Source organism: Pelophylax lessonae (assembly GCF_965119305.1).
Source record: "Pelophylax lessonae genome assembly, chromosome: 12".
NCBI classification, from domain to species: Eukaryota; Metazoa; Chordata; class Amphibia; order Anura; family Ranidae; genus Pelophylax; species Pelophylax lessonae.
In genome coordinates this window covers 14,961,690-14,985,351 of record NC_138779.1, presented here as the reverse complement: position 1 = coordinate 14,985,351, position 23,662 = coordinate 14,961,690, and the positions used below count along the sequence as shown (strand labels likewise).

The 23,662-nt window shown below is 48.4% G+C and overlaps 1 protein-coding gene across 1 annotated transcript in view; it reads left to right on the top strand.

The window, feature by feature from the left end:
• The window catches only part of DNAJC11 (DnaJ heat shock protein family (Hsp40) member C11), a 280,622-nt gene that overhangs the window by 241,985 nt on the left and 14,975 nt on the right, over positions 1-23,662 (top strand). The window contains exons 10-12 of the mRNA XM_082273316.1: positions 9,171-9,287; positions 11,267-11,422; positions 21,745-21,814. Coding sequence (XP_082129442.1) covers positions 9,171-9,287; positions 11,267-11,422; positions 21,745-21,814 — 343 coding nt within the window. The remainder of the gene's footprint in view (positions 1-9,170; positions 9,288-11,266; positions 11,423-21,744; positions 21,815-23,662) is intronic.

Genomic DNA, 23,662 nt, shown 5'->3' with positions numbered 1-23,662 from the left:
GGGTCAGGGCGTAGGCCGACGGTAGGGGCAGGGAGGGGATTTACCTGTTTCTCCCTGGGCCCCCTTCCTGTCGATCCTGTTCAGGAGGCTGGGGGGGGGGGGCGTCTCTTAAGGGCCCCTAGAAGCTCCGTTGGCCGCGAGGGGCCGCCATTTTTTCTGTAGCCTACATGTGGTGACCAGATCGGCAGCCATCTTGGTACACCCGGCGCAGCCATTTTACAGTGGATTCCATTGTAAATCAATGGTGGCCATGTTCTTTGAGTCCCTAGAGGGGTGTTTTGTGGTGGTGGAGCCCCTCCCGATACCCTAGTGCTGACATTCAGGTTTTTCTATGAGGATCGAGATCTCTGCAGACACGTGCTATGCAGACGTTCTGGGCCTTCCTCTGACCCGCTCTCTCTCTGCTGGGGGTCTCTGTGCATTCTGCCTGACCTCTTGGGGGCGCTATAACACGGTGGGACGTTTTTAAAAACGTTTTGCTGCGGGGTTCCCCTGGTGCAACATGGACCCTGCGGAACATTTTTCCCCATCTGACCCCCTCAAGGAGGCCGCAGGGCCCTCCGGATCCCAGCTATCTATGGATGCACTATCGGCGGTCATGGAATCCTTTGTGTGCCAGTTAGAGGTGGCCTGTAAAGGATGGGGTGCCAAAAAAAGCCCCCCGCCTACCCCTTCCTTATCTGATGTGTCAGATTCTGAATCTGATTCAGCCACCGCAGACTTGGGTCTCCCTGCTGGGTCTACTACCTCGCTCCCTGTCTCCTCTGATAGTGAGGGATGACTCCTCTCCCTCCGCCACCTCGCCAGAAAAGGCGCTGGTGGAGGCACTGGTTGTTTCTGTGCGTGAGACCCTAAAAATGGAGGACGCAGCTGTTACTGCGGTGCAGGTTATGTTTGGCACTCACAAGCCATCTAGAGCAGTTAAGGTTTTCCCCCTTCCCGCGTATTTTGACAACATGGTCAAAAAAGAGTGGGACTGTCGAAAGCATCCCCCTGGGGTGCCTAAGTGGATTGATAGGCGTTATCCCTTTGAGGAGTCCCTTATTAAAAAGTGGACTGTGCCACCTACAGTGGACCCTCCTGTCTCCAAACTGAATAAAGCTACCATGATTCCAGTGGAGGATTCCCTGTCCTTTAAGGAACCGGCGGATAGAAAGGCGGAGTCTGTGGCCCTCAATATGTGCTCCCTTGTGGGTTCTGCACTCAGACAGGTGTTTACGATTGCCCTTGTGTTGCAAACTTTGACTGAATGGGCTAAGTTGCTACACCTTGACCTGGAGGCGGTACAACTTCCCTCTGCTTTTTTAAGGAGCTGACGGACCAGTTGATCCAGGGGCTGCATTTTGTTTGCGATGCCTCGCTGGAAGCAGCTCTATTTTTGGCGCGACTGTCGGTGTCGGCAGTGGTCTTCCGGCGTATACCTTGGTTAAAATGGTGGTCTGCGGATCAGACTTCTAAGAAGGCTTTGACTGATCTTCCTTTTCAAGGTGATCGCCTGTTTGGGGCTACCCTTAATGACCTTATCAAAGGTCTTACAGGGGGTAAGGGTACTTTTCTCCCACGGGAGGACCCTCGTCGTAGACGGGGCCTCTCCTTTTCAGTATGAAAGGTTTGTTTTTTTTTTTTGTCTTTTTTTGTCCCTCAGGGACGAGTGATAAAGGATCAAAGTCCTTCAGCGCCTCCTCAGGTGGCTCCAAGCGACCCTGGTCTGGAAAACGGAAATCTGATTTCTCCAGTCCTGCGGATAAGGCCCGTTCGGCCTGAAGGTGCGCCCTCACCCGTATCTGGGGTCGGGGGACGTCTTTGCCGGTTCCCGGACCTGTGGTTATCCCGGATACAAGACAAGTGAGTTCACAAGGTCATACGGTCTGGTTACATGATTGAGTTTCGGTCTGTCCCTCCGGTATGTCCAATGTGCAACTGTCCGCGGATCACTTACAGCAGTGGTTCTCAACTCCTGTCCTCAGCACCCACTAACAGGCCACATTTTAGGTATTACCTTGGAGGGATGCATACTAGAATACTGCAATCACTGAGCAGCAAATATCACCTGTGACGTATTTCAATTATCTTGCAAACCTGGCCTGTTAGTGGGTCCTGAAGACAGAAGTTGAGAACCACTGGCTTACAGGCTCTCTTTCGGGAGGTACAGGACCTGTTACAACAAGCCTTGTGATAGAAACATTTAAGCTAAAATCTGATTGGCTGCTGTGAGCAGAACATTCTAGTTTTCTTCCAGTTTGTTGGGTTAGGCCTAAAGTCACCATTTCAGCGGCCAGCCTCGTATTCCTCCGACGTGGGAATAAAACAAAGGTATGATTTATCTTTAATACAAAGTATCTATCCCCCGTCCTTGTTACATGGCGTTTCCCGACCTTTTATTTATCCAGCTTTCATTGCTGTAGTTGAGGTAGATATACGAGATTCGAACAGGCATTATCCTCAAAGTCGCATACCCGCGGTGAATGAGCGTGACATCTGGGGATTAGTCCTTGCTCGCAGTGTGCTATCAAACTGCTCACTTCATCACGCCGTGTCAAGGCTGCGAAAACGAGAATGGAAGCCGTTATTTTTTATTTATTTTTTTGTTTCCCCCCATCGCTTTCTCGCCCTGTACATCGGTCGATGCGCTGACAGTGAATTATGAGCCTATTGCAATCCAATTAGGATTAACCCTGTGGTGATCCGCTAATAATGCTCTGATTATTTTCTCTCTACTGCGATTGATTCATTTGTTGTTTAATCCTCTCGGTGTCAGAAGGGTAAGCGGAACAGGCAGGTGCCAGGACTCCCGGGACGCTGGATATTGAACCTGCGGAGCTCCCAGGGACTTGGGTGCATTTAGAGCCGATCGCCTGACCCCAAAGGCACAACAACATTTAATTGATGAAGTTTCTTCAGATCTTCTGGATGTCGTGCTTGATGTGACTCTGGGCAAAAATGATGTTTTATGAAACTTTTGTTTAACTATATTTAGCCACAAAGGATATGAATCCACGTTCCGTGCACCAAATGTCTTCGCAAACCTGGATATTACCTTGCAAAAATATCAGGAACTCATCACTGCTGTATGTTGCCTGTGCAGAGAGCAGAGCTGTGGGAGGGGCCCGACCGGTCCCACCCACTACAGAAAAATACAGTAGGGGGCAGAGACAAGACCAGTCACCCTGCACAAAGAGAGAGAGCTGTGGGAGGGGCCAAGCAGGTCCCACCCACTACAGGAGGGGGTGGTGACAAGACCAGTCACCCTGTACAAGGAGAGAAAGAGAGCGCTAAGCTGTGGGAGGGGCCCAGCAGGTCCCATCCACTACAGGAGGGGGTGGTGACCAGACCAGTTACCCTGTACAAGGAGAGGAGCAGAGCTGCAGGAGGGGCCCAGCAGGTCCCACCCTCTGCATACTGCCTGCAAAAAATGACAGGGGGTGGAGACGAGACCAGTCACCCTGCACAAGAAGAGAGAGAGCAGAGCTGTAGGTGGTGCCCAGTAGGCTCCACCCACCACAGGCTGCCTGCAGCAAACTACAGGAGGGGGTGGAAACCAGACCAGTCAACTTGCGCAAAGAGAGAGCAGAGCTGTGGGAGGGACCAAGACGGCTCCATCGGCTACAGAAAACTACAGGAGTGGATGGAAACAAGACCAGCCACCCTGCACAAGAAGAGCAGAGCTGTGGGAGGGGCCCGGCTGGTTCAACCCACTTCATGATTGCAGAAAATTACAGGAGGGGGCTGAGACGAGACCAGTCAGCCTGCACAAGGAGAGAGCAGAGCTGTGGGAGGGACCCAGCATGCTCCACTCACTACATAAAACTACAGGAGGGGTTGGAGACAAGACCAGTCACCCTGCACAAGGAGAGAGCAGAGCTGTGGGAGGGGCCCAGCAGGCTCCACCCATTACAGGCTGCCTGCAGAAAACTGCAGGAGGGGTCGGAGACCAGACCAGTCACCCTGCACAAGTAGAGAGCAGAGCTGTGGGAGGGGCCCAGCGGGTATCACCCACTACATGCCCGCAGAAAACTACTGGAGGGGGCAAAGACCAGACCAATCTCCCTGCACAAGGAGAAAGAGCAGCAGTGAGCGGTCTTTATTACAGGAAGTCTCACACTGGATTTACTACACAGATCTGGGAGAAATACACAAAGATCACAGAGATTCAGGAAGAATACATGCGACTCCAATATATAGACCATGTTTGCTTGTTCCAAAAGGGTTTGTTCACCTTTACAGAATGAATGTAAAGGTGAACAAACAGACAATTCAACCATCCCTACCCAACCCCCTCCCCCAATCCCTGCTGTACTTACCTCTGGGGTTGCTGAGCTGTCAGCACCCCCGCAGCTGCCCCCCATGGTCCAGGGATTTTAAATCCCCATTCTAATTTCCTTTTCTCAGTGCAGCAGTTCCAGGGCGGGCCATGTGAATTCACTGTGATGGCGCTGGCCAATCAGAATCGATCTGGTCACCTGAGCAACAAATGAGGGAAAAAATGAATGGGAACTTATGTTCTGCTGGCAGCTGTCCAAGATGGGAATTCCCTTTAAGGAAGATTCCTGATACCTTTCCAGGACAAGAAGTGAAGGGACCAAAAAAAAAAGTGGCTGTGTACACAGTGTAAAGGAAAAAACAAAAAAAGCAAACTTATACTTACCTGCTCTGTGTGATAGTTTTGCACAGAGCAACCCCGAGCCTCCTCTTCCCAGCTCCCCAGCTGGCGCTCCAGGCCCCTCCCTGTTGCTAAGTGCCCCCATAGCAAGCTGCTTGTGCTTGCTCCTGAGCTTGGCTCTCTGCATCCAGCCGAGCTCCGTCCCCCACTCATGCCTCACTGTCTGACAGCAGTGGGAGCCAATGGCTCCTGCTGCATCTCACCCAATCAGGAGGGAGAGACCTGGGTCTCTCCCTCCTCGTGCACACTGCTGGATCAATTTTGGGGGGGCAGAAGGGGGAGCTGTGCACTGAAGGTTTTTTACCTGCATGCACCTTCAGCCTTTACAACCACACAGTAAAATGTTCATAAACAAATTACTATTTTTTTTAAAAAAAACATCCCATATAAATGTCTTTAAGTTGGCTTTCTGTAAGCTCCTGGAAACAGCCTTGAGAGGGAGAATTAGCAGTGAGAGCCAATCAGGGCTCTATTGCTTAGCACAATGCTGTCAGTCTAGCACTGTGAAAATGCTTACAGGCAGTAGAGTGCACAGGGATCAGTGTACAGCTATTATATTACTGTCCAATCACAGGCTGAGGTCTGAAATATGACCAAGAAAGTACATTTTTAGGCCCCATTCACACTTGAAGGTACTGGAATTGCAGGCAGGATCGTGTGATTCTGCCTATGATCCCAGAATCGCAGCAAACCACGGGACCCGTTTGCAGCGCCATTACTTCTTAGGCCCTGTTAACATCTAGCGGCGCTCCCAAAGCGCATTTTTGTGGCACGTTTTCGAAGCGGCACCATTCATTTTGAATCGGCCTCCCCTCTGCTCTATAAACACGCCAAGGAAGCTCGTGTACTAAACTTGGGCACTGAGCCAGGTGTGTTTTTGCATTGCATTTTAGTGTGTTTTGTCGCATGACTATCACGGTAAAATGGCACCACACATTAATAAATGATGGCACCACAAACGCGTCCCACGTTTTTCTGTGATTTTGGAACCGCGGTTCTGCCTGCGATTTTAGTACGCTCATGTGTGAACGAGCTTTAGCAACTTTTTTTTTTTTGTCACTCCTATGTCAAACTATGGATTCCCAGTTGGATAAAATAATGCATTTTAATTACCTTTGGTGATATTCTATATTTATAAAGTGATACTTTATAACCACCTGTTTTCAACGTCATGAATTTACATGAACCTAACCCGGTCTAAAATGTTTCTAATGCCTCGTTTCCACTGAGCTGTACAGTTCGGTTCGGTACAGTTCAGTACGGTTCAGAACGGTACACCTTCACCAGGCTTGCTTTTCCACCGCCAACAGTACCCTTACATGATAGGTGCGGTGTAGCCGGAAAGTAGTGATCGACGTCACTTGATAGGCCAATCAACGTTCTGCAGAGTGTAGCTCTACCCTGTTGGTACAGTACTATTGTGCTTGGTACCCCAATGAAATTAGGGTACCATTCGCAACTTTTGACAATGGAAACTGCAAAAATTGTATACCGAACCGGACCGCTAAGTGGACACTGAGTCATCATTGAGTCATCAGTGGACACTGAGTCATCATTGAGTCATCAGTGGACACTGAGTCATCATTGAGTCATCAGTGGACACTGAGTCATCATTGAGTCTTCAGTGGACACCGAGTCTTCAGTGGACACCGAGTCTTCAGTGGACACCGAGTCTTCAGTGGACACCGAGTCTTCAGTGGACACCGAGTCTTCAGTGGACACCGAGTCTTCAGTGGACACCGAGTCTTCAGTGGACACCGAGTCTTCAGTGGACACCGAGTCCTAAGTTCGAAACAGTGCTGAAATGAGGCACCATGTTGTGTCTGCAGGAATCTGTGTCTGTAAATCATTCCCTGTGGAGGCTCCTTGGATACTTGGTCCTATGCATAATCCTGCTGTGAATTCATATAGAAGTTGTGAATTTCTGCAATATTTTTGGCATGGGACTAGGCTAAGCAATTCGGAAGGATTAGGGAGGCCCTGTTTTCAGCCTGTGCCTAGCATTCAAGAGGACTCCAAAAGAGCACTAGGATCCATCCTAAGAACACTGGTACTTGTAGACCCCACAAGGTGCCTTATGGAAGCTTCTTGGATACTTGACTCTATGCACAAAAAGCCTCAAATCCTGCTGTGAATTCACATAGAAGTTGTAAATTTCTTAAAGCAGAGTTGCACCCAAAAGTGGAACTTCCGCTCATCTGCATTATCCCCCCCCCATCCGGTGCCACCTTCGGCACCTTTCGTGGGGTAGGGAGGAAGGGGTACCTGTTTTTGACAGGTACCAGTTATGTCACTGGCGCATGCGCTCTGAAGGAACGGCCGCCCATGCCGTTTCTTCAGAGCAGCGTGCCGTGACTGGAAGCTCTTGTACGTGTGTGTGTGACGTCATCGCGTCTCCGGCAAGTCACAGAGCCGAGGCCGTGCAGCCAGTAGGAAGACCGGGTAGAGATTGACGCTGCCTCCAGCGATGGCATCGCAGGAACACTTTGTTTTCAGGTAAGTTTAACGTAATTTGCTAGTTTGCGATGCACATTATGCCTTTGCCTTGCAGATACGTAAAAAAAAAAAAAAAAGTGCAGCGGTTTACAATCACTTTAATACATTGTATTAGTACAATTAGTAATTTCTCTAAAATCATTAATGCACTGAACATGGATTTAACGCCAATTTTTGTTCCTGATAGTGTAGGAACTTATATGGTAGAGTCCTTGGAGACCATTAAGCAGAGTGTGGTCAGTCAGTTCGGGGAGGGCGTCATATGATGTCCTCCCGTGATCGCTGTATTTTTTTGGACGCACAGATCGGGGTAAAGAGCCAATTACTGCGACTTTTTACTATGTGATCAGCTGTGTCCAATCACAGCTGATCACGATGTAAACACACTTCCTGGTTATCAGCATTCCTTTCCTCACGCTGTCACAGTGGGAGGAGAGGAGAGCCGGTAACCGGCTAGTTTGAGAAGGGACATCTACACCGATCATCAGTGTCCTGAAAATCAGTGCAGCCTCAACAGTGCCCACCTGTGATGCCTAACGATGCCCATCAGTGCAGCCTCATCTGCACACATTTGTGAAGGAGAAAAATTACCTGTTTGCATATTTTTTAACCGAAGTGATCAAAGTTTTTTTTTTGGGGGGGTTTTTTTTTTAGCGTAAGGAAAAAAAAAAAAAAAGCGGTGTTTTAAATACCACCATTTCTATTTGTGTAAAAGTGCCAGTTCACATTTCTGCAATGCTGGAACGCTGCGAATATACAGCGTGTTTCCGCATTACAGGCAGTTCACGCTGCCATATGCGATACGCTGGGGGTGTCAATTTAAAGTTAACGACTTCCCCAGATTATATCGCAGTGCGATCTGAAAGTTTGCACAGAATCGGATCGCATTGGTGTGAACCACCATGCGATCAGATTCTGCTTCGGATAAAAAAAAAGGGTCCTTTACGTGTTTCAGTGCGATTGCAGGGCGAATTCAGCCATACAAACTGTACGGCTGAATTTGCACCGCACAGACATATGTAATTTTAGGAGCAGTGCGCTCCGAATTACATGCGTTCTCTGTGATCGCACTAATGTGAACCGGCACAAAAAAGAGAATGTAAAAATATTATCTATGGATACAGTGCTGCATGACCGCGCAATTTTCATTCAAAGTGCGTCAGCTCTGAAAGCTGAAAATTGGCCTGGGCAGGAAGGGGGTAAAAGTGCCCAGTAGGCAAGGGGTTAAATAGGGATCAACGCATTTCGTGGAACCACCCGACATCTTCCGGTTGCATCCCTACGTGGAACCCAGTAGAAAGTAAAACTGGAAGTGACGGCGTTGCTTTGACTGCGTCACTTCCCGTTTTTGCCAGTTCTGGTCCGCGTGGCTTCCTTGTTCATCTGAACGCCGGTGCGATGACCAGAGGTGAATGGAGGATGGGGAGGGGCTTAGTCTCCTGACCAAATTGGGTCCTAGTAAGGAGCCCTTGGATTGAAGGAGGAGCCACACCACCCAGACATTTGACACCCGAGTGTTTCCCGGGGGATATGGGCGGCTGCTCGGAAGGTACCACTGTCAGAGAGGTATTTATATGACCACAATTTATAATTTGTTTGGACTCCATTTTGGAAAACTGTGTGGAAACAAACTTTTTCGGTTTGGAGAAAATACCAAAAGTCCCATCTACTGGTTGCATGTATAGGAGGGGGTAGGACCCTGTTTTCAGCCTGGGCATAGGATTCAAGAGGGCTCCATAAAAGCACTAGGATCCATCCTAAGAATAACACTGGTACTTGTAGACCCCACAAGGTGCCTTATTTTGGCAATATATGTACCCTAGAACAAATTGTAAGCCAGGTCAGGTTCATTTTATAGTATCTGGTGGGATGTGGATGACCCTGTCACCTTGTCAATTCAGGGCACAGCGTCCGCATCCTGGTAAGGTCCACTGATACTCCGCCTCTTCTGTGCTCCTCCACCAGTTTGGGTAGAGTTGGCTTTTTAACGTGAGTTTTCCCCCTTTTCCTTTAGGGCTGGACTTTTCGGAACCTTGGTTGAGTATGGAGCAGAGAGGAAAATTTCCAGGCACAGTGTTTTAGGAGCCACCGTCAGCATTGGCGTGCCGCAAGGGGTGTCTCTAAAGGTCAAGTAAGTCTTCACAGCTTTGTGAATTACCACTGCCCAAATATAGAATTAAAGGTTGAATTTGCACCTCGGTATAGGTGGCAGATGCTGCAGTTTGTAATTCACAGAATCCCTTTAAAGAATGAGGAAGGGGCATGACATCACTGCCCCACTTTTCCATCCAATCCAATCACCAAACGCTTTACATTCATTGAGAAATTGCAAAGCGATCTCTGAGACTAAGTTCGCATCTATGCGCTAACGGTTGCTGCGTTTTTTCCGGCATGTTTTGCGTTTTTGATGTATTTTTGCATGCAGTTTTCATGCGTTTTTTTTCCCCCCTCAACAAACTGTGAATAGCCAGCTGTTAAAGTGGTTGTAAACCCACTTTGATGACTTTTGCCTATAGGTAAGCCTATATTAAGGCTTACCTATAGGTGCTGTAAATATCTCCTAAACTTGCACTGTTTAGGAGATATTTACATTGCATGCAGCCGATGATGTCATCGGCCGGCGCATGCGCTCTGAAGAAATGGCCGCCCGTGCCGTTTCTTCAGAGCCCTGTGCCGTGACTGGCGGCACCTGCGCGCATGCGCGGGAGTGACGTCACGCGGCTCCAGGCAATCTAATACAGCTGGAGTCAGCAGACCCGGAAGGAAGACGGGTGAAGATTGATGCGGCCGGCAGCAGGGACAACGCGGGCTTTGTTGCAGGTAAGTATCACGTAATGTGCTAGTATGCCATGCATACTAGCACATTATGCATTTACTTTGCAGGGTAAAGAAAAAAAAAAGGAAGAGTTTACTTCCTCTTTAAGGAGTGGGCGTAACAACCGATGAGTCAGCGGGCTTCCCCCCCTTCCAAAATCCATACCAGACCCTTATTTAAGCATGAAGCCCAGCAGTCAAGGAAAGAGGGGGGGGAACCAGCGAGCCCCCCTACTCATTCACATTAAGGGGGGGGGTAGGATCTGGGGGCCCCCTTGTTGAGGCCATGTGGTCCTGGTATGGTTCAGGAGGGAGGGGTGGGGGGCTACTCACTTCCCACACTATTTTTTTTTTTTTTTTTGGTGTGGGGTTCATCTTAAAATCCATATCAGACCTGAACCTGAAGGCCTGTTATGGATTTGGGGGGGCACGGCAATTTTTTTTTTTTTTTTTTTTTTTTACATTCAGCTGTCAGCTGGGAACCTCACTGCTGACAGCTGATGACTCATCAGTAGTTAAGGATGCCCGCTCCTTGGCAACCTGCTAGAGTTTGTTATGGAGGGGGGAAAAAAACACAACTCATGTAAAAGTAAAAACGCAACACTTGGTCTATTGAAGTCTATTGCAATCAAAACGCAATCTGCTGCAGAAAAAAAAAGTCCCTGACCCTTTCCAAAAACGCAGTGGCTGAAAAACGTAAGATGTGAACGTGTCCAATAGGAACCTATGGTAAATGGACACTAGCGGGTTTCTGCAAACTGCAAAACGCACTGAAAAACACATAGGTGTGAACCTAGACTGAATGGCACCCAGGCCCCGTGGCTGACCACCTGTGTTAACTGTGCAGCAGGGCTGCGGCTCAGCATGGAACCAGAAACTAGTGGAGATCACTGTAGTATCGGCTCCTAGTGATTCCCAGCTTTTAGAGGGATCCCACAGCTATGGTATATTTCTAGTTCTGTTGCTCCAAGCTGGACCAATATATCTATGGAATATCCATACCTGGAATTCTTCTTTAAGGAACTTTCTGCCTTGGCTGCTTTTGCTTACTCCAGGCCAGCCAGGAGCTGGTAATGGAAGGCCGACCAGCAGCATAAAATGAACGGTCTTGTTGTGCGGGCCATCCAGCGGCTGCTTATTAGATGGCGGCGTATCACAAGGCGGGAGATAATAGATGTGTCAAGTGATGCACTCCGGGGTCAGATGAGATCCAGCATGTATAAATAATGGATTTTTCCTCGCTGGGCCGCCAGCAGACTCCTTGCATTAATCTATTCTTCCTCCTCTTTGTTCCAGGTTGAATAGAGCCAGCCAGACATATTTCTTCCCTATCCACCTGACGGATCAGCTCCTTCCCAGCGCCGTGTTTTATGCCACCATAGGGCCCCTCGTTATCTATGTGGCCATGCACCGGCTTATTATCAAGCCATACCTCAAGGCACAGAAGGAGAAGTAAGTACATAGCAGCTATCCCGCCAATAATTCAGCCAGACAGGCGCTGGGCGCGTCTCATGGATCCAGCTTTGATTCATCGGTTATTTGTTATCGAATCGGCCAAATCATTTTACGGGGAAGTGTTTTTTTTTTTTTTTTTGTGTATCAACCAAGAAAACAAATGAGATTTTATATGACGGCCTGATCTGGAGGAAGGGAAGGGGCCCAATGGTCTGTTTTGCCAATAAATGTATCCAAACCCTTCATAAAGCGATTATAATGTACACATTTTAAACACATTTTATTTTTCAAAAATAGCAAATGTAACACTTGCTCTGTAATGACTTTGCACAGAGTAGCCCCCATCCTCCTCTGCTAGGGGTCCCCCGTTGGTGCTCCTGGCTCCTCCCCAAGGCACTTGCTATGGGGACACTCGTGAGGGCTAGCTCCTGGGCCGGCACTGTCTCTCCATAGACCAGAATTTCTCAACAAGGGTTACTTACGGGTTCATTGAGAAATGGGCAGCTTCTGCCTCTCCGATATGTTCCCAATGACACCATTGTTCCTTTTAACTATCTGTAAGGGGGTAATTCTTCCCAATGATAGAGTAAGGAGCATTCTTCCCACTGACTGTCACACTAATGTATCAGGAGTTGTAGATTTTTAATTTCTAGCAGGGGTTCCACGAGACCAGAAATTTATTTCAAGGGTTCCTCTGTGTTGAAAAGGTTGGGAAAGGCTGCCATAGACACACAGAGGGCATCTTGGCGCAGCCCCCTGCTCCCTCCTCACTGGCTGTGATTGACAACAGCAGCGACCAGTGAGAAGAGAGATGGTGGAGAGACCATTTGCTCTCATGCACAGCGCTGGATCGAGAGGCTCAGGGGAGTATAAGGGTGTGGAGGGCTGCATGCAGAAAGTTTTTTTTTTTTTTTTTTACCCTAATGCAGGCATCTCCAAACTTCTGAAACAAAGGGCCAGTTTACTGTCCTTCAGATATTGAGGGCCGGTGGGAGTAGAAAATGCCTTGGGCTTAGTGGGCATTTGGAGTAAAAAAAAAAATCACATAGCACTTGTGGTCAGTAGGAGGAGGCATAGTGCCCCAACGTTGGCATCAGTGGAAGAAATGATGGCTAATCATAGGTATTAGTGGGAGGGGTAGTACCTCATCATTGTTGTCGGTGGCAGGAATAGTGCCTCATCATTGTTGTCGGTGGCAGGAATAGTGCCTCATCATTGGTGTCGGTGGCATCATTGGTGTCGGTGGCAGCAACCGTGCCCCATCATTGGTGTCGGTGGCAGCAACCGTGCCCCATCATTGGTGGCAGCAATAGTGCCCCATTGCTGATATAAGTGGTCCATCTTTAATGTTGGTGGGAGGAATAGTGTTCCAAGGTTTATATTAGTGGAAGAAAGTATGGCCCATCATTGGTGCCAGTAGAAAGAATAGAGCCCTCCACCATTGTAGTCAATGAGGAATTATGCTTCACTGTTTGGTGGAAATAATGGTGCCTCATCATTGGTGACCGTAGGAATGAAAAGAATAGTGCCCCAAGGGCCACATAAAGGCATGCAAAAGGGCCGCACCCAGCCCTCGGGCCACAGTTTGGAGACCCCTGCCCTAATGCATAGAATGCATGGACACGCCCCCTGGGTTGGATGATGATTCTGGACTGGGCACACATTACTCCTGGGTAGAAAGACACTCATGTCAATTAAGTGCCATTTTTGCAATATTCAGGACTGCCCACCATCTGAGGAAAAGGACCCATGAAGCCATATGCAGTGGTCTCTAAACTGCAGCCTGTGGGCCAGATTCAGCCATTTGCTTGCCTTTATCCAGCCCTTGGGGCACTATTCCTCCTACTGACACCAATAATGGGGCACTATTCCTCCTACTGACACAAATGATGGGGCACTATTCCTCCCACTGACACCAATGATGGGGCACTATTCCTCCTACTGACACAAATGATGGGGCACTATTCCTCCCACTGACACAAATGATGGGGCACTATTCCTCCCACTGACACCAATGATGGGGCACTATTCCTCACACTGGCAGCAACAATAGAGGGGCATTATTCATCCCACTGGCACCAATAATAGGAGCACCTTTCCTCCCACTGGCACCAATGGCAAATGAGGTTTAATGTGGAGAAGTGTAAGGTTTTGTACTTGGGGACTAAAAGCACAATACACTTTGGGGGGGGGGGGCCTTTGGGTGAATCAAAAATTGAGAAATCTCTGGGAGTCTTAGTAGAGGATAGACTAGGCAATAGCATGCAATTTCAAGCTGCAGCTGCCAAAGCCGGCCTGAATATTAGCATGTATAAAGAAAGGGATGTATTCCAGAGATAAGACTATAATCCTACCACTATATAAAACTCTGGTCCGACCACATCTGGAGTATTCTGTCCAGTTCTGGTCGCCAGTCCTCAGGAGGGATGTGTTGGAGCTGGAGAAAGTCCAGAGAAGGGCAACTAAACTAATTAGGGGATTGGAGGACCTTAATTATGAAGAGCGTCTGCAATTGCTTGATTTATTCTCCCTGGAGAAGACGCCTGAGGGGGGACATAGCAATTTATAAATATCTCAATGGTGATCTCAGCATAGAAAAAAAGCTATTCAGTTGAAAGGATTGCATGAGGACTCGGGGGCATACAATGCGATTAGAGGAGAAACGTTTTAACCTCAGGCAACGTGGGGGGTTCTTTACTGTTAGGGCTACAAGATTGTGGAATTCTCTACCACAAGAGGTGGTTTCTGCGGGAAGTATGGTGGCTTTCAAAAGACTTAGACGTACATCTCAAGGAAAAGAAAGTTCAGGGGTATGAGAGATGATTACGGCCACACACTTGGACTATTGAACTATTGTCTTTACTCAACCTCACCTACTATGTAACTATGTATGTAACAATGATGGGGCACTATTCCTCCCACTGATACCAATGATGGGACACTATTCCTTCTACTGTCACCAAAGATGGGACACCATTCCTCCCACTGACACCAATGATGGGACACCATTCCTCCCACTGACACCAATGATGAGACACCATTACCTCCAACTGACACCGATGATGGGACACAATTACCTCCAACTAATAACAATAATGGGAAACCATTCCTCCCACTGATGCCAATGATGGGACACCATTCCTCCCTTCCTCCCACTGACACCAATGATGGGACACCATTCCTCCCACTGACACCAATGATGGGACACCATTCCTCCCACTGACACCAATGATGGGACACCATTCCTCCCACTGACACCAATGATGGGACACCATTCCTCCCACTGACACCAATGATGGGACACTATTCCTCCCACTGACCCCAATGATGGGACACCATTCCTCCCTTCCCACTGATACCAATGATGGGACACCATTCCTCCCTTCCCACTGATACCAATGATGGGACACCATTCCTCCCTTCCCACTGTCACCAATGGTGGGACACCAATGGTGGGACACCATTCCTCCCACTGTCACCAATGGTGGGACACCATTCCTCCCACTGTCACCAATGATGGGACACCATTCCTCCCTTCCTCCCACTGACACCAATGATGGGACACCATTCCTCCCACTGACACCAATGATGGGACACCATTCCTCCCACTGACACCAATGATGGGACACCATTCCTCCCACTGACACCAATGATGGGACACCATTCCTCCCACTGACACCAATGATGGGACACCATTCCTCCCACTGACACCAATGATGGGACACTATTCCTCCCACTGACCCCAATGATGGGACACCATTCCTCCCTTCCCACTGATACCAATGATGGGACACCATTCCTCCCTTCCCACTGATACCAATGATGGGACACCATTCCTCCCTTCCCACTGTCACCAATGGTGGGACACCAATGGTGGGACACCATTCCTCCCACTGTCACCAATGGTGGGACACCATTCCTCCTAATGACAGGGGTGTTTTGTAATTTCTTCATGTTTCTTGACAACCAAGCCTGCGCGATTATTTATTCTCACTGGTCAGTTCCGCTACCCTAAAGTCTGGAAAACCCTAAACAGGCCTTTCTCTATCGCTCATTGACAGACGTAGTCTTCTTGATTCTCAAGAGCTGGGTTATGTTGTCTCCGCAGGAGTAGGACTAGGCAGAAAGACAAAACGTTCTGGCTCCACCTTAGGGGCAGTCCCTGAGGGTATATCCTCCCTCTCTCTGCTACAGGGAATCAGTTTTTTTCTGTCTAGTCAGGAGTAAGGACCTAAGTTCCTTGCTGGGATCTTTTGGTCCTGGCAAGACTTTTTTTCTTTAAGAAAAAGGCATTTTTTAGGTAGTTTTCTCCAGTGTTTTTTTCCTGTGAGATCTTCAAGCAAAATTGCCGGACTGGGCGACACTTGTGGTCACCCCAGCCGGCCTACGAGCGCGCGCAGACCATGGCATTGCGCTTGGTCGGCCGCGACATATTCAAGTAAGTATGCGGGGCCGGGCGACGGGCTGGATGTTGAGATCCAGTGGTCACCCCGGTTCAGCCTACGAGCGCGTGCAGACCCGAGCTCCGCGCTGGGTCGGCCGCGACGGAGTCCCAGTGAAGGGACTGACTTTGCGAGTTAAAAGTCTCGCTTGGACGCCAGGTACCAGAGAGTCGAGGCGTCCGGAGTGGTCCACAAACCCCCACCCTGGTGGAGAGGGTATTGTGAAGAGAGGGTGCCTGTCGGTTCGGTATGGTGAGTAAACGTTCCCTTTTTTCCTCGTTATGAGGCAGTATGTATTATGGGCCCCTCCATATATGGTCAGTATATATCTGATACTTACAAGTCCCCCTTGTAATACAGCATGTGTTTGTGGGAAGTGGACTTGGTTTAAGAGCTAACACTCTACCCAGCAGACTGTAACATTACAGCAGACATAGGAGGTATAATCCTACCTTATGTGTAGTGTATCTTCTGTAGATCCATATATCGCCTCTTAGCAGAGATGCAGGTGGATGTGCTGGGAAAACGATTTCGGCGGTCCGCCGCCATTTTGCCGTAGACCGAATGCATGTATGTCCTCAGGTCACGCCGGCCGCCATGTTTTTGGAGTCTTAGGTCTCTTCTATGGGGGCGGCCATGTTTTGTGAGCCCAGCTACCTCGTGGAGAGCTGGGAACGCCGGAAGGCGTACACAGGGGGCGGAGCCACGCCTTCTACCCGGGAAAAAGCAAACAGCTCCTTCCAGTCTGTGTAAGACAGACGCTGACTGCAGTTGGTTGGAAACTGCACTGCATCGGTTGGTGAGCCTTGGGGGTCCCTCTCTCTCTCTGTGGGATCGAGAAGCAGGTACTCTGAGGGGCGCTATTGCGCTAGGGGGAGACACACAAAAAAAAAAAAAGTTTTTTTGTTTTGCTGGCAAAGGTGTCCTGTATTAACATGGACCCTGCCACTCATGTATCTCCTCCGGATCCCCTCGAGGGGTCTGCGGGATCCTCCAGCACCCCATTGACAATTGAATCATTGTCAGCTATTATGGAAACTTTTGTGTCCCGGGTGGAAGTGGCTTGTCAGGGACAGGGCGCAAGAAAGCGACCCCCGCCTAACCCCTTATTATCTGAAACCTCGGACTCAGACTCTGAGCCTATTTCTGCAGTTGCAGGTACTTCATCTGGGATTGGTGTCTCGGGTCCTGTCTCTTCAGACAGTGAGGAGGATGTTTCGGCATCCGCCATAGCCCGAGAGGAAGCGTTGGTAAACGCACTCATTGTATCTGTTCAAGAGACCTTAAGGTTACAGGGTATTCCATCAGAAATAGCTGAAACTGAAATCCCTTTTGGGACTAAAAAACGCATCAAAGTGGCGAAGGTTTTTCCATTGCCCAAATGTTTTGGCAATCCAATCGAAGAAGAATGGCGTCTGCCAAAACGCACTTTTACTATTTCTAAACGCATTGACAGGCGTTATCCGTTTGAGGAAACCCTTGTTAAGAAATGGACAGAACCACCTGTGGTGGATTCACCAATTGCTAGATTGAATAAAGCCACGGTTATTCCTTTAGAAGACGCTCCGTCTTTTAAAGATCCAGTGGATCGCAAGATAGAAGCTATGTCTCGCACCATGTTTTCCTTGATTGGATCAGCTTTCAGACCTATAATAGCTATTGGTCTGGTTTTGCAGGCTGTAACTGAATGGACCAAGTGGTTACGCCGGGACTTAGAAGAGGTCCCTCAGGCGGTATCAGATTTGTTGGAACAAATGATACAGGGGTTACAGTTTGTGTGTGATGCGGCGTTAGACGCCACTCCATTATTGGCGCGAGCATCAGTCTCAGCAGTGGTTCTCAGGCGTACACTGTGGCTAAAAGGTTGGTTAGCCGACCAAGGTTCCAAAAAAGCATTGGCTAATATCCCCTTTTCAGGAGAGCGTCTATTTGGAGCCAACTTAGATGAGATCATTAAAGATCTCACGGGTGGAAAGAGCACCTTTTTACCGCAAAATTTTAAAGGTAGAGGAACTCGTCAAAGACGAGGGCCTTCTTTTTCTGCTCACAAGAGGTTTTTTCGTCCCGCGGGTGAAAAAACTAAGTCCTCCAAAGCTCCTGCAGGAGGCGTCAGGGGTCGTTGGTCGGGCAAGCAAAAGCCCGCCCCCTCCAGACCTGAAGATAAACCATCCAAAGCCTGAAGGTGCGCCCCCACCCATAACTGGGGTGGGGGGACGTCTTCGCCGGTTCCCGGATCCATGGCTTTCCAGAATCCCGGACAAATGGGTTTGCGAAGTCATAAGGTCAGGGTACAAGATCGAGTTTCGATCTCTCCCACCGGCGCGATTCTTCCCTTCCAATATCCGACTATCCGCAGATCGTTTAGAAGATCTGCGGAGAGCAGTCACAGATTTACTACAACAAGGAGTGGTAGTCCACGTTCCTTGGACAGAACGGTTTCAAGGGTTTTATTCAAACCTGTTTACAATACCCAGGAAAGAGGGCAAAGTGCGTCCAATTCTGGACTTAAGAGCACTCAATTCTTTCGTCAACATAAGAAGATTCAGTATGGAGTCCATTCGCACGGTAGCAGCCTTCCTCCATCCAGGGGATGTCCTAGCGTCCATAGACATCAAGGACGCCTATCTTCACATTCCCATTTTCGCAGGACATCAGCGGTTTCTACGCTTTTCCGTAGAGGAGAACCACTATCAGTTTGTGGCGTTACCTTTCGGTCTCGCCACGGCTCCGCGGGTCTTCACAAAGGTGTTGGCCCCAATGTTGGCACTTCTGCGCCAAAGAGGTATATCGATCCTTGGTTACCTAGACGATCTTCTGCTTCATGCAGAGTCTCCTCAGACCTTGCTACAAAACATAGAAATTACTATGATTTCTTTACAGGAATTCGGGTGGCTGGTGAACCAGCAAAAGTCATTTCTGGTTCCCACCCAGAGGCTCGAATATCTGGGTCTAATTCTAGACACAGTCAGGACAAGAGTTTTTCTTCCGGTAGGGGAACTCCGAAAGATTCAATCAGCAGTCCAGTTGTTACTGTCCAACAGCTGGTCTTCCCTTCGGACTTGCATGAGGGTTCTGGGGTTGATGGTGGCTTCGTTCGAAGCAGTCCCATTTGCCCAGTCCCATACCCGAATTCTTCAGCAAGAGATTCTTCTCAGATGGAATCGGAATCCGGAATCCCTGGACAATCAGATCCGATTGAGCAAACAGACCAGAGAGTCTCTGGTCTGGTGGCTTCGGTCTCCGATGCTCAGCCAGGGAAAGTCATTTCTGCCAATATATTGGACGATAGTGACCACGGATGCCAGTCTATCCGGATGGGGAGGAATTCTCGGTCAGTTATCTGTCCAGGGACTTTGGTCCCCGGAAGAATCCAGGTTACCGATAAATGTATTGAAACTGAGAGCGATCAGACTTTGTCTGATTCACTGGACCGAGCAGCTCCAGGGCAGCCCGGTTCGGATCCAGTCGGACAATGCCACGGCCGTGGCTTATGTCAATCACCAGGGGGGCACCAAGAGTGTCCGAGCGGCCAAAGAAGTGGCTTGCATTCTTCGCTGGGCGGAACGATTTGTTCCAGCAATCTCTGCGGTGTTCATTCCGGGGGTGGAGAATTGGCAGGCAGATTATCTCAGCCGTCAGACCCTGGATCAGGGGGAATGGTCCCTCCATCCAGACGTTTTCCACCAGTTGTGCCTACGGTGGGGCATCCCGGATGTGGATCTGTTGGCATCACGATTCAACAGGAAAGTTCAGAGATTCGTGGCTCGCTCCCGCGATCCTCTAGCAGAAACCGCAGACGCACTGATCGCCCCGTGGGGGCAATACCAGCTAATATATGCCTTCCCTCCTCTCGCGTTACTGCCAAGACTTCTTCGCAGGATAGAGGAGGAAGGAATCCCAGTAATCCTGGTAGCTCCGGACTGGCCTCGTCGAGCTTGGTACGCCGACATGGTCAGACTGGTGGCGGACGTCCCGTGGAGACTTCCTCTCAGGGAGGATCTACTGTCTCAGGGACCGATCTTCCATCCTTTTTTACGATCGCGGGCTTTAACGGCCTGGCTATTGAGACCCAGGTGCTGAAGGACAAAGGTTTGTCAGCTTCAGTTATTCCTACTCTAGTTGAAGCAAGGAAAGCGACTTCCAGAAAGATTTATCATCGCACATGGAAGTCCTACATTGCATGGTGTGAACCTTTGGGGTTCCGTCCTCGGTCTTATTCGATAGTCGAATATTGGCTTTTCTGCAACAAGGGGTTGAGCAGAAACTGGCCTTGAGTACTATCAAGGGTCAGGTCTCAGCATTAGCCATCTTCTTTCAGAAGCCTTTGGCTACTCATTCCTTGGTGCGGAACTTCATCCAGGGGGTGCGACATCTGGCTCCGCCAGTGCACGCACCGTTACCCCCCTGGGATCTTAATTTAGTGTTGTCGGTTCTTCAGAAACCTCCCTTTGAAGATATTAGGGAGATTCCTCTACCCACGTTGTCCCAGAAGGTGGCCTTCTTGGTGGCTATTACTTCTGCACGCAGGGTGTCAGAACTGGCCGCATTATCTTGTCGTTCACCATATCTGGTGGTTCATAGAGATAAGGTGGTTCTTCGTCCGAATCCATCCTTCCTACCAAAAGTGGTTTCAGAATTTCATCTGAATGAAGAAATTGTATTACCTTCCCTGTGTCCTAAGCCCAGTCATCCTCGGAGTTTGCTTTACACTCCTTGGATGTGGTCCGGGCGATCAGGGTATACTTGAAAACGACAGACTCGTTTCGCAAGACGGATTCACTTTTTGTGATCCCAGATGGACCCAAAAAGGGGTTGCCTGCATCTGCCGCGACCATTTCCAGATGGATCAGACAGACGGTAGTACAGGCTTATTCTATTAAGGGTCGGGAGCCCCCGTTCCCTGTTAAGGCGCACTCCACTCGGGCACTTAGTGCGTCATGGGCCTTTCGCCATCAGGCGTCAGTGGTCCAGGTGTGCAAGGCGGCTACCTGGTCGTCAGTGCATACCTTTACTAAACATTATAAAGTTGATGTAATGGCATCGTCTGATGCCTCGTTTGGCCGCAAGGTTTTGCAGGCCGCAATTTGAGGAGACCAGTGGTCTACCTCGAGGGTTTTTTCCGTTGGAAAATTTTTCTTTAGTCTCATTCTTTGTTTATAATGAGCCTTTAAAACTTCTAGTTTGGCACCAGTTGGGCCTTCTAGATTGGATTTGATTTTGTCAATCCCACCCCTCATTTGTGGCACTGCTTCTGGATGTCCCAGCTCTTGAGAATCAAGAAGACTACGTCTGTCAATGAGCGATAGAGAAAAATGGATTTTTGTAAGATCTTACCGTAAAATCCTTTTCTCTTAAGCTCATTGACAGACGTAGTACCCGCCCCTCTATCATTGAGTTGGGTTGGGTTAAATTCTCTGTACTGCTTTAAAACAGAACTGATTCCCTGTAGCAGAGAGAGGGAGGATATACCCTCAGGGACTGCCCCTAAGGTGGAGCCAGAACGTTTTGTCTTTCTGCCTAGTCCTACTCCTGCGGAGACAACATAACCCAGCTCTTGAGAATCAAGAAGACTACGTCTGTCAATGAGCTTAAGAGAAAAGGATTTTACGGTAAGATCTTACAAAAATCCATTTTTTGTTTAAAGAGTTTAGAGACCCCTGGCTTATACCAAAAAAAAAATGCAAATAAACGATCCGTATGCTGAAGTTTAAGAAATGGTGTTTGGAGATTTATCTGGAATTGAGTTAAAAATCAGGCATGTCATTTTTTTGTTGTCTGGGTGCTGGGAGGATATTTCTGTGCATCTTGGATTGATTTGCCGTGGGTGGCCGAATCTCCCGGGTAAAAGTCTCCTTGTGTTTATGTCTCAATAATTAGGGAGCTGGAGAAGCAGTGGGAAAGCTCGGCGTCAGATATATTACAGAAGAAGCAAGAGGCGGAGGCGGCCGTGAGTATTTCATTTACATAATCCTTTTACTATGTAAATATTGCAGTGATAAAAAGCCAGGGGCAAGCGCAATAAAGAGAACCTGTCACCCGGGTCCCCATTACAACTCTGTTGCTTTATTGCATAGCGCCTGGCGATTTAAATATGGCTTGTTAATAGCTTTCATGTGTTTATAGTGGGGACTAAATCCTAAATAAAAACCGCTTCTAAACTTGGTGTATAACCACCGTTTATTTATACAAATGAGTGCGGTATTAGAGAGTACTTTATCTGTAAGTTCTGCATTACTGAGAGCAATAAATTGGAGTAGATTAGAGGTTCAGCAGAAAAGAGTTCATGCCCATCTCCAGGCAAAATTTTAACCCCCCCCCCCCTTCCAAACCTACCACGCCCCCGCCCACCTATTCACATTTATTGATTTTAAAAGAACCATTATAAGCATCCTGAGCGCCTTCATACCGGAGTTTACCGTCACCACGCTGTAGTTGGTGTCTTTAGGACACTGATCAACCCAATGGAGTATTTTCCATGCTACCAGGCAGCGATGTGGACACTTTTTTTTCTTTTTCTGGCACTTTTTGTTTACAAGTTTAAATCCGGTATTTTACTAGAAAATTACTTACAACCCTTATACTTTTTTTTTTTCTAAAAAAAAAAAAAAAAAGATTAATAATCGCAGCGCTTGCTTTAACCACTTTACCACCGGAGGATTTTGCTGTCTTCCGTCCAGGCCACTTTTTGCGATTCGGCGCTGTGCGACTTCAACTGACAATTGCGCGGTCGTGCGACGCCGTACCCAAACGAAATTTACGTCCTTTTTTTCCCCACAAACAGAGCTTTCTTTTGGTGGTATTTGATCACCTGTGCGATTTTTACTTTTTGCGCTATAAACAAAAAAAGAGCGTTTATTTTGAAAAAAATAACAATATTTTTAACATTTTTTTATATGAAATTCCCCCCAAAAAATATGTAAAAACCAATTTTTTTTAAAAAATTTTGGCCAATTTGTTTTATGCTACCTATGTTTGGTAAAAAAAATCGCAATAAGCGTATTTTGATTGGTTTGCGCAAAAGTTATTGTGTTTACTAACAAAGGGAAAGATTTCTGTCATTTTTGGTGTTTTTTTTTTAACACGTAATGGCGGCGATCTGCGATTTTTTTTTTTTTGCGGGACTGCGACATTGCGGCGGACAGATCGGACCCTTGACTGACATTTTTGACACTTTTGGGGGTACCAGTGACATTACTGCAGTAATCAGTGCTATATATATGCACTGTTACTGTAAAAATGACACTGGCAGGGAAGGGGTTAATTTTATTGGAGAGGGAGGGGTTAATGTATGCCTGGTGCTTACTGACGTGTGTAGGGGGGGGAGGGGACTGAGTGAGTCATGGACAGATCGGATGTCCAGCTATGCTGAACAGTCCGATCTGTCACTCCCTGTCACTATGGAGATCCGCCCGCTGTGTTTACACACAGCGGGTGGATCTCCAGACTCGATCCCCAACGATCGGGTAAGAGCAGCGGCGATCGCCGCTGCTCCTCCCCTGGCCCGACTCCCGCTGTGAATGAAAACAGCGGGAGCGAGCCTCCGGCGGCGCGCAAGCGCCGCCCAGAAGGGGGAGTGTCTGACGACGTAGTACTACGTCGTCAGACGATAACGAGCCACTCTGCCGCAGTAATATTACTGTGAGCAGACGTAAAGTGGTTAAAAAATAGTAAATCTAAAAGTGAAAATACATGAAAAAAAAAAAGCCTGTCATCACAGGTAATGCACTAGGTGTTTTCGCCTCTTTTTTCTTTCATGTGCCTATGTTAGGAGTTCCCTACCTGAGGAGTGCGACAC